The sequence below is a fragment of the Sinocyclocheilus grahami genome, unplaced genomic scaffold (genome assembly GCF_001515645.1).
Source record: "Sinocyclocheilus grahami isolate Dianchi unplaced genomic scaffold, SAMN03320097.WGS_v1.1 scaffold875.1, whole genome shotgun sequence".
NCBI classification, from domain to species: domain Eukaryota; kingdom Metazoa; phylum Chordata; class Actinopteri; order Cypriniformes; family Cyprinidae; genus Sinocyclocheilus; species Sinocyclocheilus grahami.
This window is the reverse complement of record NW_015506054.1, coordinates 471,111-485,899: the sequence shown is the minus strand read 5'-3', so window position 1 is coordinate 485,899 and position 14,789 is coordinate 471,111. Positions and strand designations below refer to the sequence as shown.

Here is a 14,789-nt window from a genome sequence, read left to right as displayed (position 1 = left end):
TCTAACAGGGCCGGATTTACGCATTGCTCAAGGCATTGAGCAAATAGGCTAAATATAACAAACAATAGGGTAAAAAATGACAAACTATTTCCATGTCTTCCACCTTTTTTATGTAGGCTACGGAAATCAGGCTTTCTTTCTCCCAGTCTCTCTCACAGACGCACACACAGTGCAGACAGACACTCACACACACACACACACACACGGAGACGCGGACAGAAACTTGTTGTCAGAGCTGCACCGCAAATTTAATCAATAAAATAGTTTCGCAGCTGAAAAGCTACATGACATTTCTCAGTAGCGAGGTTCTTGAAGCAGTTCAACTTAAACATTCGCTATTAGTAGACGCTGCTGCTGAGAGACGCATAGATGCAGGTATTCACACGCACTTAATCTCTCTCTCTCTCTAATAACCGCATTAGACTGCATTAATAACTGCGTAAGCCTGCATATCAATGGCTCAAGCCTCTCTTATCAGCTCTAAAATGACGTTTTGGAATTTGCAACGGAAGGTTTGGGATGAGGTGCTTAAATTAGTTATATAATATCTAAATATACATAAATTATAGTATATTATTACAATAAGATCTGATATGCATGATTCCTTTAGTGAATTTATAAATATATAAATGTTGATGAAGGTGTGGACTCACGCTGTGTAGGCCGGCCACGGCGTCCGCTCCGTACTCGCTCTGGATGATGGGTTTCTGGTATTTGTCGTACCAGTCATCAAACTGAGTGTTGAGCTGAAGACTGATGAGCTCTGTGTGACCCGGGTCATGATACCACGACAAATAGCTGTTCACACAGATAACGTCCACATACTGCGCCTGACGAGCAGAACACAGACAATCCTATTCATCAAAACTAAATCAATCTTTCAATATGCACAAAGATTAGCCAGTTGAACATATTTCCATTTAGAAGTCTTAAAGGTACAGTAGCAAAAGCCTGCGTAACTGTAAGGGTGGAAAATTATCCTGAAAATCTCAAGTGTTTGTGATTCATCTCCAAATATACACTGAAAAAACAAATGTAGAAACCATTTTCACTGACAAATTGCTAGTAAATTTCACAAATAAATCTAAAGAAATTGCAAGTAACACTGAATTAAACATGACATTTTTAAAGCGGTCATATGATGCGATTTCAATTCTTCCTTTCTCTTTGGAGTGTTACAAGCTCTTGGTGCATAAAGAAGATCTGTAAAGTTGCAAAGACTAAAGTCTCAAATCCAAAGAGATATTCTTTATAAAAGTTAAGAGTCAGCCACACCTACCTAAAACGCATAGATGAGAAACAATGTACAGTATGTGGAAAATAATGTGTTTTTTTAACCTTAAACCGCATAAACACATTGCATTACACCAAATAATGTTCTTTTCAGCAGCATCAGATGACCCCTTTAAATTGAAAGACAAGTAACACGTATCAATAAAATCCATCCATCTATTTAATTTAATTTATATATCTATATATATTTTATACATATTCTTATGACAAAATATCTGATTTGCATATCTTTTTAGCAAATAACAAATACATATGAATATTAATTTGATATATAAAAATATAACTGTATACAATGATGATCAATAAATTATTAAATATGACTCCAAATATACACTGAAAAATGCAGACATTTTTAATAGCTAGCAAAAGATAAGAAATATATATATATATATATGACAAAAGACCTGACTTGTTTTTTTGCATTGACACACTATTTTCCTATTTAATACTGTAAAGTTGCTTTGACACAATCTGTATTGTTAAAAGCGCTATATAAATAATGGTGACTTGACTTGCATAATTCTTTACGCAATTTACAAGAAATAGTATTTATGTAAAATGCACTCCAATAAACTGTTTTATTTACAACTTTGAAAAATCAATGCAGTATAGCGCAGACGTTTGGATAAACAAACACCTGGTAATTGTAGGTGAAGATAAATCTTTTCAGCATGAAGTCACAGAGATTTATTCATAAGATGTATTAGTATGAAACACTCACTAGAATGAGACCTGGTTTGCCAACGAGAGTGAAAGTTGACATAAGGTCTGTAAGGAAGTGTGTGAGTGAACACGGTTAACTGTGGGCAGCGTTCAGGGGAAGCAATCTAGAGTTAATGACCTGAACGACTGACTGCAGATCTACTGTAGATCAACTCAAGTGAGAAATAGAAGAGATTTACACAGCTGGAATGTAAAGGTCAGTAGATGCAAGGCTGTGAAGCGCTTACTTTGCAACATAGAAATTACTCAAACATAAATGTGTAAAATGTAAAGAGTGATGCCTCACCCCTTGATCTCTGGCATAGTTGCTGTCTGTGATGTACGTGACGGGCCGAGAGGAATCCAGAGATTTCGTATGAGACACCAGTTCCCTATGAGAAAAACACAACAGTTTAAATATAATCTAAGATGTTTTTTTCTGACACTATGAACAAGAATTTAGTTCCAGGTGTTTATATATATATATAAATCTATTCCTAGTTGAAAAACAGGATTCAAACACTTTTTGCTTGAAAATTATTTTATTATTTAAATATAGGTATATTATACATATACAGTATATTAATTTATACTGATTAAATATGAATTTTCAGTGATTTCCATGACTGTTCCTGTATGTTTATTTAAATGTTAACTTAGCATAAAATATTTAAAATTGTTATTATTATTATTTATTTTTATCTATGTATTTTAATTTAATTATTATTATTTTTTATTAATTAATTAATGGTTAATTAATCATTGATAATTAATTTTTAATAAATGAAAATAATAAAGCAAAATTGAATATAAATAACAAAAACTAACAAAATGACAAACTTATACTACAATTAAAATGACAACTGAAAATGCATATAAAAGCTAATTAAAATATTAACAAATACAATAATAGTATATAAATACTAAAAACACATATGTAATGTATGTCAATGACAAAGTCATAACTATGTTCTGACAAGAAAAAGGGCCAAGGCATCTATTATTTTTAACACTTAGTCACCACAAGTAATTTGTCTAATTAAATATGACTTTTCATTGATTTCTATGACTTTTGCAGTATGTAAATGTTAAATTTGTATCCATTTTATTTATTGCATTTTAATGTAATTATTATTTATTTTTAATGTATTTTAATGAATTATATATTTTTTATTCATATCTATTCATAATTTTTATAAAAAAATTTGAGGCGTGAAAGTCACAATTTTCTCATCTCCAGGTTTTCCATAATCATTGGAAAGGGAACAAAAATGTAGTCAAACGTCAGTGATGCAGACAGAAGGCACATTAACATCATGACATTACGTTTAATATCGTGCTATTGCTGCTCTAGCTAGCGTTAATAATTCAAACGGACCTGATTTGCAAATGAATATCTCATCAAGAGCTCAAGCTGTTGAGACTCAGTGGATCATGTATTTATTAGACCATGAGAAGTTTCTAGTGTTTTGATGCTCAGGTATGTTAATGAGGCTCAGAGCAGGTGTTTCTACCTGAAGACATTCATTACAGCCGCTGAACAAGACATGACATATACACACAAACCCCTCATCATGATGCATTATTACCATCAAAACATCTTCATATGAACACTGAGTCACGAAAAACAGGATTTTTGCTTTTTTAAACTAAGATTTAGGACTGCACCATAATTTATATTGAGCTACAACAACAAGAGGGCAGCGTTTAATCGGTCTTCTCTTCTTTTAGGTGTGAACCAGTGACGTTTTAAAATGAGGAGGCAGTTACATACAGTGGGTACGGAAAGTATTCAGACCCCCTTAAATTTTTCACTCCGTTATATTGCAGCCATTTGCTAAAATCATTTAAGTTAATTTTTTTCCTCATTAATGTACACACAGCACCCCATATTGACAGAAAAACACAGAATTGTTGACATTTTTGCAGATTTATTAAAAAAGAAAAACTGAAATATCACATGGTCCTAAGTATTCAGACCCTTTGCTCAGTATTTAGTAGAAGCACCCTTTTGATCGAATACAGCCATGAGTCTTTTTGGGAAAGACCCAACAAGTTTTTCACACCTGGATTTGAGGATCCTCTGCCATTCCTCCTTGCAGAGCCTCTCCAGTTCTGATGTCCTTGTTACATTTAAGGTTTACACCAAGTGCAAATAGCTATAGATTCTATTTACATTTACATGGATTTTCTGCTATTTATACTACTTATTGCAGATAGTGGCAATTATCTGCACCTCAGTAATGTAGTACATTATAAAACAGTATGCAATAATAACAACAATAACAACGACGTGATATCTGATTTGAAAAAGTAGAAAAAAAAGTTAGGCAAAACGCGATTCGAACCCTGGTTGATAGTGTCAAAATCGACTTCAACACGTACTTTACCATCTGCACCACTGGAGCTGTTATTAGACGACAGTCTTTTGTAATGCTTTGTAATCACACGTTGGTGGGCAGAGTTAGTGTAAAAAGCCTCTGCCAACAAGGCGGGCTATTTGCACTTGTAAATAGACACTCGGTTTTTTATTTGTGAACTGATGTTCAGCTGTTCTTTTTAATAGTCAACTTATTTTCGGGTCATCGTCATAAAAACCCTGTAGTTTGTCACAGGCACGAAGATACATCTTTCATTTCATCAGGCTTGAATGCTCACTAAAAACTGACACGTCATCACGTTTTCAAGTCATTTCATGTTTCATTTTGATGTGACACAAAGCAGTGATATCCAAGCAGGAGAGTTGTTTACTTACTTTATTATTAGTCAATAACGCCATTTTCTTCATTCATGCCAAGAGCTGGCACAAAAACAAGAGGCGGGATTTATCAAACGAACCAATCACATCCAATTATAGCCGATCATATCCAATTATAGAGCGATGGAGGCATTGCCTCCTCTCACGTGACTTTCCCCCATTCATCTCAATGAGTCTCCAGAAAAGTCACGGCACGCTTTAGGGTCTCTGTAGAAAGTCTATGGACCGAAGGGAGGCAAGCCTCCGCTGTAACTTTACCTGCGGGTGTCAGTGTTACTTTATAAAAACTACTTTAGACTTTTATACTTTAAATGTCATATTTGCGTTGTTTTATTTTTGCAATATCGATTATTTTCTCATCCATTTTTGAGGAGAGGAGACACTGCCTCCCTTGCCTCCTCGGAGGAAACACCCCTGGTGTGAACATGGCGTCATATGCACCACTGAAACCATTAAAGGAGTAGTTCATATTCAGTTTGACTCACTTGAAGTAGAATCCAGCGGGCGGCATTTCTGAGGCCGGCTCATTGGCCACAGACCACATGACCACAGACGGATGGTTCTTATCACGCCTGACCAGCTCCTCCATGACCGTCAGGTGATGAGCCAGAGAAACGTTCCCGAAACTGCGTCTGAGGAACACACACACACACACATTGATTATCTGCATCTAGATATGACAAAACCATCTCAGAACAAAACACTTTAAATAGATTGAGAATAAATATGAATCAGTGCTGTTATTAACTAACACGATTAAAATTGTAATTGCTAATTTACATAAAGCTGAAATAAAAATGTTAGATAAAAAAAAAAAATGGAAATGTTGCCTTGGCAACTAACTAAAATAAAATAAGTTTAGAATATCCAAAACTAAAATAAAAATAATAAATTAAATTAAATGGAAATATAAACCAAAAATAAACCAAAACAAAATAGCTCAAACTTTAACTAAAATTAAAAAGAAAACTTCTCGGTTACGTACGTAACCCTTGTTCCCTGATGGAGGGAACGGAGACGTTGTGTTGAACGGCATATGGAGTCTCACTTGGGAGGCCAATCATCTCTGAGTTTAAGAGAAAACGGCAATGAAAATTGGCTAGTGGATTTTGCATGCTGAGTCCCTCCCCGTGCTTACGGGTATATAAGGCGACAGCGCGCATCCACTCATTAGATTTTATGCTGAGGAGCAGAGAACGTGTCCCGGCAACAGCGAATGGTTCAAGGTTGTGGCATGGGGACATAACGTCTCCGTTCTCTCCATCCAGGGTTTCTGCAGACATGAACAAGTTCAATTTAAGACCATTTTAATACCACCTTATATGAAATTTAAGATCTAAACCTGTAATGCAAATACACATTTTATTACATACATATATTTAATGTGTATAAATTAAAAAGAAAAAAAATATAATTGCTGTAATAAATGGTATTTATAACTACGATATACAGTGAACGTTTCATGTCAGCAGACAGTATTCCATACAAAATATCCCCGCAAAATAACTGCATCACTGAGATTTTTGGTGGAGTAAACAATTTATTCTGAAGCAATATTTTCATCTGTGTTCTATGAGCTATGCTTCTGTGTGTTCTATCAGTTTTTACATACTTAAATCTGCATATTTACCTTTACAAAGGCCTATTTTTAACCTTTTTAGATGTATGCATCTTTATATACATTACATGTCAAATTATTACAATTGATCAATAAATTCAATATACACTTTAGGGCTGCTACCAGTCAGATTAAATAATTTACACTGCAAATAACAATTACAACTGCAATAAATAATCTTATGAGATTAATGTTTTAAATGCATTTATGAGTATACAAATAAGAAATGTTGAGGGGGAAAATGCAAACTTCTCAACTGAACGAGCAGTAAGTGACGGTAAGTCACTTGATGAGTGAGTATCGAGTCATTCATTCAACTGACTGAGTGTGGTGTTATGTTGCTATCTGAAGGACTTTCGTGGACAGCTGACTCCTAAAGTTTTTGATATTCTTCATATTCTGTGTGGTGGTCTGATAGAAATTAATCTTTTCCAATAAGTTTAAATATATTTTTACCTTTTATAGGCATTTGACCTTTATAAAGCCATTTTTCTGTAAGTGTGCATTATCTTTTGAGTCAAATTCTTACATTTAATCAGTGAATTAGAATAATAAGACATTTGGGCTGTTACCAAGCAAATTAAATCAGTATCAACAAAATTCATCTTTGCAATCCAGACATAAGCTGCACCTGAACCGAATCATTTGAACAGTTGATTCATTCAGGAACGAAACACCGTCATGTTGCACAGAGACGCAAAACAGCGCTGTGGCTTCGTTTGGAATTATTTTTGTTGGCGAAATGGTGCAAAAACAGGCAATAGGGTGTCTAAAACGTAAGGCTCTTAATAAAACTTCTAGTTTATTGAACTGTTGTAAAAAAATCAATATCACATTTTTAGTTTTAATTATTGTAATTTTTGGAGGAAAAAAAAAAGGCACTCTTCCATGTGAACTTGATTAACTATATTAAGTGGTATAAATATACACATTTTCTGCCCCCATGTCTTGAATTTGTGATCATTCCGAATGTATTTTAATAGACTGAATCATGCAGTGAAAGAGCGCACTGTAAATGCGCACGCGCACTAGACTTCACGTAATGCGTGCGCTCTGTAGGTGTTTTGAATTGTTTTTTGCGTCGTGAGAATATTGAGCAAAATAGCTCAATTGTCATGGTGTTAACTAACTATATCATGTTATGAGTAAACTAAACATTTTGAATTTTTACCTCAGTGTGTTTCTTCTGAGTTTGTGTGCTGTCACGCTCATTTGTTCTGAAGTCTCGAGACAAACAGAGTGAGCCTCAGCGCGAGCTTGTATTCTGTATTCTGCTAGCTTACTGCAATTCTCTGTGATGACGCAGTAACTTACCACGGGGAAGAAAACATCTTCGGTCTTTCCAATGATTGTAACAGCCATTAGCTCCGTCAGGCTGACGATATTTGAGCAGTAATGAGACCAAAAATGATTAAGATTTTCAAATCCGAATTTAAGACATCAAGACTTTAAGGCCTTATATTAGGAAAACGTTATTTAAGACTTTTTAAGGACCCGCGGACACCCTGTCTATCAGAGAATGAGGGTTACGTACGTAACGGAGACATTCCCTATCTGCCGGTCACTATGAGTTATGTCGAACGACATATGAGGTCCATGGAAAAACGCCACAACCCTGTGGCACTGCAATTGTTGACAAGCCGTGGCATCCCACAAAAGCTACGCTAAGGTCGTAACCTTCCCAAAACCCCAGTGCAAATTCACTGACCTTGGTACCGAAGGGGACCAAACGGTGAGCACGTCGCTGCTGGAGAAGGTTATGCTGCTGTTCAGTCCACAAAAAAGTTTTTGGAAGGGATTTCAACCTTCAGCGAAAGATTGCTTCAAATCTTTCCTATTTGTTCTTTCAGCCTGGCAGAACGATGGGGAAGCGAGCCTTAAGGGAAAAGGTCGCTACGGTGAACCTCGCGAAGGTGTTAGGTGTCGCCCAGCCCGCAGCTTGACATGTCTGCCAGAGAGGCGCCGTGCACCAGCGCCCAGGAGGCGGCAACACTCCGAGTGGAGTGGGCCCTCACCCCCAGGGGGCATGGCTCGCCTTGGGATTGGTACGCCAAGGCAATGGCATTCACTATCCAGTGGGCCAACCTCTGCTTGGAGACAGCCTTCCCTTTCTGCGGACCTCCAAAACAGACAAGGAGCTGCTCAGAGCTTCTGAAGCTCTGGGTGCGGTCCACGTATATGCGTAACGCTCTTACGGGACACAGCAACGCCAAGGCTGGATCTGCCTCCTCCAGGGGCAGCGCTTGCAGGTTCACCACCTGATCTCGGAAGGGAGTGGTGGGAACCTTGGGCACGTATCCAGGCCAGGGTCTCAGGACAACGTGAGAGTTGGCCGGCCCGAACACAAGGCACTCTTCACTTGCCGAAAATGCTTGGAGGTTCCCGACCCTCTTGATGGAAGTGAGCGCGGTCTTAAGGAGACAGGAACTTTAGCTCAACTGAATCAAGCGGCTCAAAGGGATCCCTCTGAAGTCCAGCCAGGACAATAAAGAGATCCCAGGAGGGTATCAGGGGTGTCCTAGGAGGATTCAACCTTTTGGCACCCCTCAGGAACCTAACGATCAGGTCATGCTTTCCCAGGGACCGGCCGTCCACTGCATCGTGATGTGCTGCGATAGCAGCGACATACACTTGTAAGGTGTATAGGGGATAGTGTCTACCACCGCTGGTGGTATGTCACTTAGGTCTGACGCGGGTACCATATGGTGCCCAGCCCCGGAGAAAGAATGTCCTTCCTGAGGGGGATGCGCCAGGGAGGGGCTGTCACGAGGAGCATGAGTTCCGAAAACCAGGTCCGGGTGAGCCAGTAAGGCGCAACCAACAGGACCTGTTCCTCGTCCTCCCTGACTTTGCACAGCGTCTGTGCGAGCAGGCTCACTGGGGGAAACGCATACTTGTGTAGAGCCCGAGGCCAGCTGTGTGCCAGTGCATCCGTGCCCAGGGGGGCCTGGGTTAGGGAATAGTACAACTGGCAGTGGGAGGACTCGTGGGAAGCAAACACGCCATCCACGAACGCGTCTTCAGCGTGCTGAATGCCCAGACACAGAAGACAACGCTCGTGGCCGTGGTCAGAGGACAGGAAACGACCACATCCAGAAAGACACGGATGAAACGGCGTCTTTAAAAAGTCGAGAATTGTCCGTGATTTGCTCTTTTAGGAAATCTGCTCTTTTAGTTGAAGCGCCCAGGGGAATCACTGAAAGGGACACCGCTGTTCGCGCCGTACCGCCAACCAGAACAGCTTCCTGACAGCTTCCCCACAGCAGATGAATGGCTTTGTGGAGTATAACAGCTTTTCATACAACCACTCGGCTCCTCAGCAAAAATCTAATGAGTGGATGCGCGCTGTCGCCTTATATACCCGTAAGCACGGGGAGTGGCTCAGCATGCAAAATCCACTAGCCACTTTTCATTGGCGTTTTCTCTTAAACTCAGAGATGATTGGCCTCCCACGAGAGACCCCGTATGTCATTCGACATAACTCGTAGTGACTGACAGATAGGGAACTGAAAATATATAAAAATAAAAGCTCAAAATATTAATAAATAAGAGATTTCACAGCTCCTATTTTCTGACAGTGTTGACAATTCAATAGATAGAAATGATAAATGTTGTTATTGTTAAACTATTACAAAATTGGTTTTGTTACGTTAAGTAAATTAAAAATAAATAAATATAAATTAATTAAGGCTATATATAAATATTACAACAATAACTACAACTTCAACTATTAAAAATCTTAAACCAACCAACACAAATGTGAAATTAACTGAAATGCGTTTAAATAATAAAATAAAATTACAAAATGACAATTTTAAATTGAAATTAAAATGAAAACTAAAAATGAAAATAAAACCTAATTCTTATTATTAATAAATACTGTAAAAGCCTATAAATAATACTAAAACAACATTGGTCTCAAAAAACAGTGGCCTGTCAAATGAATCCAGGCAGACTTAATTTCCTACAGGTTTGTAACCTTGACATCATTTGAGATGAAACAGGACAGTGAGCACAGTTTCTGAGGCACATCTGGGTGAAAAGTGTTAGTATTTGGGACGGCGTCTCACATGTCTTTGATTCCCACTCCAGGACACTCAACCAACACAAATGTGAAATTAACTGAAATGCGTTTAAATAATAAAATTACAATTATTTAAAATAAGTTATATATAAATATCAGGAGAAAACTAAAACCTAAACTATTAAAAATCTTTAACAAATGTGAGAAAATAACAAATAATAAAATTACTAAAACGGAAATAAAAATAAATTAAATCAATGTATAAATATAAAAAAACAAAAACAAACTTAAACTATTGAAAATCTTAAATTAACAAATTTGAAATGAACTGAAACACGTTTAAATAATAAATTACTAAAACAAAATGGAAATTAAAATAAATTCAAGCTATATATAAATTAAGAAAAAACAAACTTAAACTATTAAAAATCTTAAACTAACAATGAGAAATTAAGTGAAATACATTTAAATAATAAATTACTAAACCAAAATGGTCTATGATGACGATGCCGTGCCGGTCGGCCATCTGCAGGATCTCCTCGGCGTAGGGATAGTGACTGGTGCGGAACGAGTTCACTCCCATCCACTTCATCAGGTTAAAGTCCTTCACCACCAGAGGCCAGTCGAAGCCTTTCCCTCGGATCTGCCACACAAACCGCGGGGTCAGTGAGGTGACAATACAGTGTTTTACGCTCATAGGATCAGTGTGTGTCCGTGAACTGACTCAGAGCAAACATCAGCTATAATAACAGAAGCACAGGAGGATGCGGTTGTGTGGGTGAATTAAATGCTGGTATCAGCTGCTTTTATCACTTTAAGCACTCTTAAAGCAACACTCTTAAAACAGTCTCAAACACATGACTTTCTTTCTTCCGTAGCAGAATGTTAAAACTGAGCTTAATGATAAAATAAAAGGAGACGATGTGAAGTTAAACGTCCAACGTCCAAGTCTAAAACACATTTATTACTTAAACTAATTAGTACTTAAACTTGGACGTGTTTTAAGTACTAAAATAAAAATAAATTAAAGCTAAACTGAAATGTAAAAAACTAAAACAATTAAAATGACAAAAGCACATAAAATTAAAAATGTAACCAAAATAAAAGGAGACCATGTGCATATCCATACAATTGCATTCTAATTCGAATTAGAAAATATTATAAATACTGCCTTGGCAACTAATTGAAATAAAAGATAAAATGTTTAAGTACTAAATTTACTAAAACTAAATCTGAAATCAATTAAAGCTAAATATACACCCCCCCCCCGCCCCCCAAATAAATTTAAAAAAAAAATTGACCAAAGCACATACATTTTTATAAAACTTAAACTAAATTAAAAATGAAAACAAATATATTGAAAAAAATAAATAAATAAAAACGACAAAGCATATAACAAAATTACTAAAACAAAGTAAAATTAAAATAAATAGAAACTGGAAATGCATGAAATAAAAGCTCAATTTTAATAAATATAATTAATAAAATAAAAGTACTAAAATTACTGAAAAAAAAAAAAAGATTCATTAAAATGTAAAAGAATAAAAAAAGTCAAAAAGCAAAAAAAAAATTTTTACTAAAATGTAAACAAATTAAAGAAAACAAATACATAAAATAAAAAAAATCTAAATATTAATAATAATAATTTTGTATTGTAATTGTAATTAGAATAAATTAGAAATGTTGCCTTGGCAACTAATTGAAATACATTTAAGTACTTTTTTTACACTTATGCATTTGGCAGATGCATTTATCCAAAGTAACTTGCATTTGCATTGCATTTTAATAGTGCATGCATTCCCAATAATACTGTGTATATATATATATATGAATCCAGGCACCTGGCCGTAAGGGAAACTGTTCTCGGCACTCATGTAGCAAGGTTTCACAAAATAAAACCGAGCAAATAAAGTGTAATAATATTAATAAAAACAGTATTCTTCCACCAAACAATGTAGCTCCTCAGAAACAGTTGTGGTTGCTGCTCAGCCAATCAGAATCAAGCACCGGAACTCTCCGTTTTATAAATGTTATTTTGTAACATGCAAGTGAGATATTTTCTGTTAATGTGCAAGACTTCCGATTCATTAGCTGCTGTATGTAAACAACTAGAAGGAAAATAAAAGTACAATAATAAAGGTAAAACGACTTACACTACAAACCAGTGTGTTTATGATATGATAAATCAATATCAAGCAACTGTTTTTGTGCAGCTAAAATGATTGGAAGCACATTCAAGTTACCATTGTCCAAATCTGCTCTTATGCTACAAATAAAAGGTGGATAAAGACAGATTTCGGCTGATGTTTACCGATGTTATCAGAGAACGTCGTCTCCACTGAGATGTCATCAATGTGCGCCTTCGGTGTGGTGTACAGCAGGACCGGCCGGTGGATTCCAGCGTAGTTGAAGAAATCAAAGTCAGTGTTCTGAACGAAGTAGCCTGCAGGGTATCTGAGAGGGAACGAAGGTGTTCATCATCATCTAGCAATCTGTATTATTTACTGGTTATAGCCTTCACTATGATTGCCCATTATATTAATATAGTATTAATATTATAGTATTATCTGAACTGAATATGGGGGAGTGCTGGGGATCCGTGGAAATGTTTAGAGAAAAAAGCAGTTTAAAAGCTTTTCAAAAATGAATAAAAATAAATAAATCATTGATTTAAATAAGTAAATAAGTGTGTAAATAATACATCTAACGATACAGTGCTATGATGAGTAGGGGGGGAAATAAAAAACACTAACATAGGAGAAACAAAATATTTTCCAAATAATATTTAGACATTTATAATAAGGGTGTGTGTGTGTGTGTGGGGGGGGGGGCATAATATGTCTCCTTTAAAAAAAATCTGAATAAAATAAACAGATAAATAAAAACTAGTAAATAAATAAAACTTCGAACAGTACAGTGCTATAATAAGTAGAAAATTAACATGGAAAATATTTATATTAATAAATAAAATATTTTTCAAATAAGATTTATATTATTAATTTTACACCGTTTAAATTTAGTCTTAATGCAAAAAATATATATAGATGCCTTTTAATTTTTAAGATGAGGTTCCTCACAGGAGAATGATCTTATTTAGAGGTTTTTAGCATCTAAAATATTTAAAAACGCCCGTGTGACTCATTTTCAGTGGTTTTTATGGCCACTATACGAGTGATGTTTGTCATCTGACCTGCTGCGATCGTTCATGTACTGGATGGTTCCCGGTGGAAGCGTCTCTAGAGTCAAAGTGTTGTTCACAGCGATGGTGATTCGACACGGATTCCCGCTCGTCTGCCGCAGCACGCCGCTGATGTCCGCCTCAAACGGGAGATGACCACCCTCATGCTCGGTCACCTTGACCCCGTTCACCCACTGCGAGATGCACACATCACAGATCCTGAGACTGTGACTAATCACGAGTCAAAGACAACCATCTGCATCCCACAGACTTACAAGCACTGAGTAATAGTGAGCGCTTCCCACTCGGAGCACGATCCGCGCTCCCCGGTCCTGGATCCAGCGCGCCGGCACCCATACGTCCTTCTCATACCACACCCAGCCAATGAAATCCCGGATTTTGGCGTCTTGTGTAATGTCATTGTAGCTGGATGGCACCGGCATGTCAATAACAGGCCCCGTCTGGAATAAAAAAAAACACTAACAAACACCTAAAACACACTCGGAATGCAAACTATGAATCATTGCATATGCAATATTATGCAATGATATAAGTTGGCTTTTATTCATTTATTTCACAACATTCAGTACTGTTCTTAATACAGAGGATGTTTCTCAAGAAACCTTACAAAACACACATATTGCACATCAGTGTATTGTGCAAAAAGAGCAAAAGACGACAACTGATCAGGGAATGAATGCAAAGGACTGTGTGTAAATATATAATAAGACCCTAGATTAAATTAAATAAATGTAAAAAAATTTTAAGTAATAACTTTTTTTAGTAAATTTATATGGTATAATAACCCTAACAGTACATTATTACGTAGAAAACAAACATAATGCAGCATTATGGGAGTCTGTGCAAAATATTAGACAATTTGAATAAAATGCATAAATAATAAGACACTAGATTAAACAATTAATTCAATTAAAATACATTTTGAAAATAATTAAAATAATTTATTACATAAATATGGTACATAATCCTAACAGTACAGTATTATAGTAAGTAGAAAACAAATGTAATAATGAAGCATTAATGGTACCCGTGGAAAATAGAGAATAATAATAATAATAATAATAATAAGACACTAGATTAAACTAAATAAATTTGAAAAAAAATAAATAAGACACTAAATTAAATGTTTAAAATCCCATTTTTAAATATATTAAAGGGGTCATAGGATGCCCATTTTCCACAAGTTGATTTGATT

The 14,789-nt window shown here is 36.1% G+C and overlaps 1 protein-coding gene across 1 annotated transcript in view; it reads right to left on the bottom strand.

Annotated features, from left to right (window-relative positions):
* LOC107563433 (beta-glucuronidase) overlaps positions 1–14,789 on the bottom strand; it is a 20,568-nt gene that overhangs the window by 2,997 nt on the left and 2,782 nt on the right. The window contains exons 2-10 of the mRNA XM_016248311.1: positions 13,849–14,034; positions 13,586–13,767; positions 12,687–12,849; positions 11,209–11,216; positions 10,889–11,114; positions 10,442–10,470; positions 5,239–5,385; positions 2,303–2,387; positions 654–830 (exon numbers count right to left, since the gene is read on the bottom strand). Of these exons, the coding sequence (XP_016103797.1) occupies positions 654–830; positions 2,303–2,387; positions 5,239–5,385; positions 10,442–10,470; positions 10,889–11,114; positions 11,209–11,216; positions 12,687–12,849; positions 13,586–13,767; positions 13,849–14,034 (1,203 nt within the window). The remainder of the gene's footprint in view (positions 1–653; positions 831–2,302; positions 2,388–5,238; positions 5,386–10,441; positions 10,471–10,888; positions 11,115–11,208; positions 11,217–12,686; positions 12,850–13,585; positions 13,768–13,848; positions 14,035–14,789) is intronic.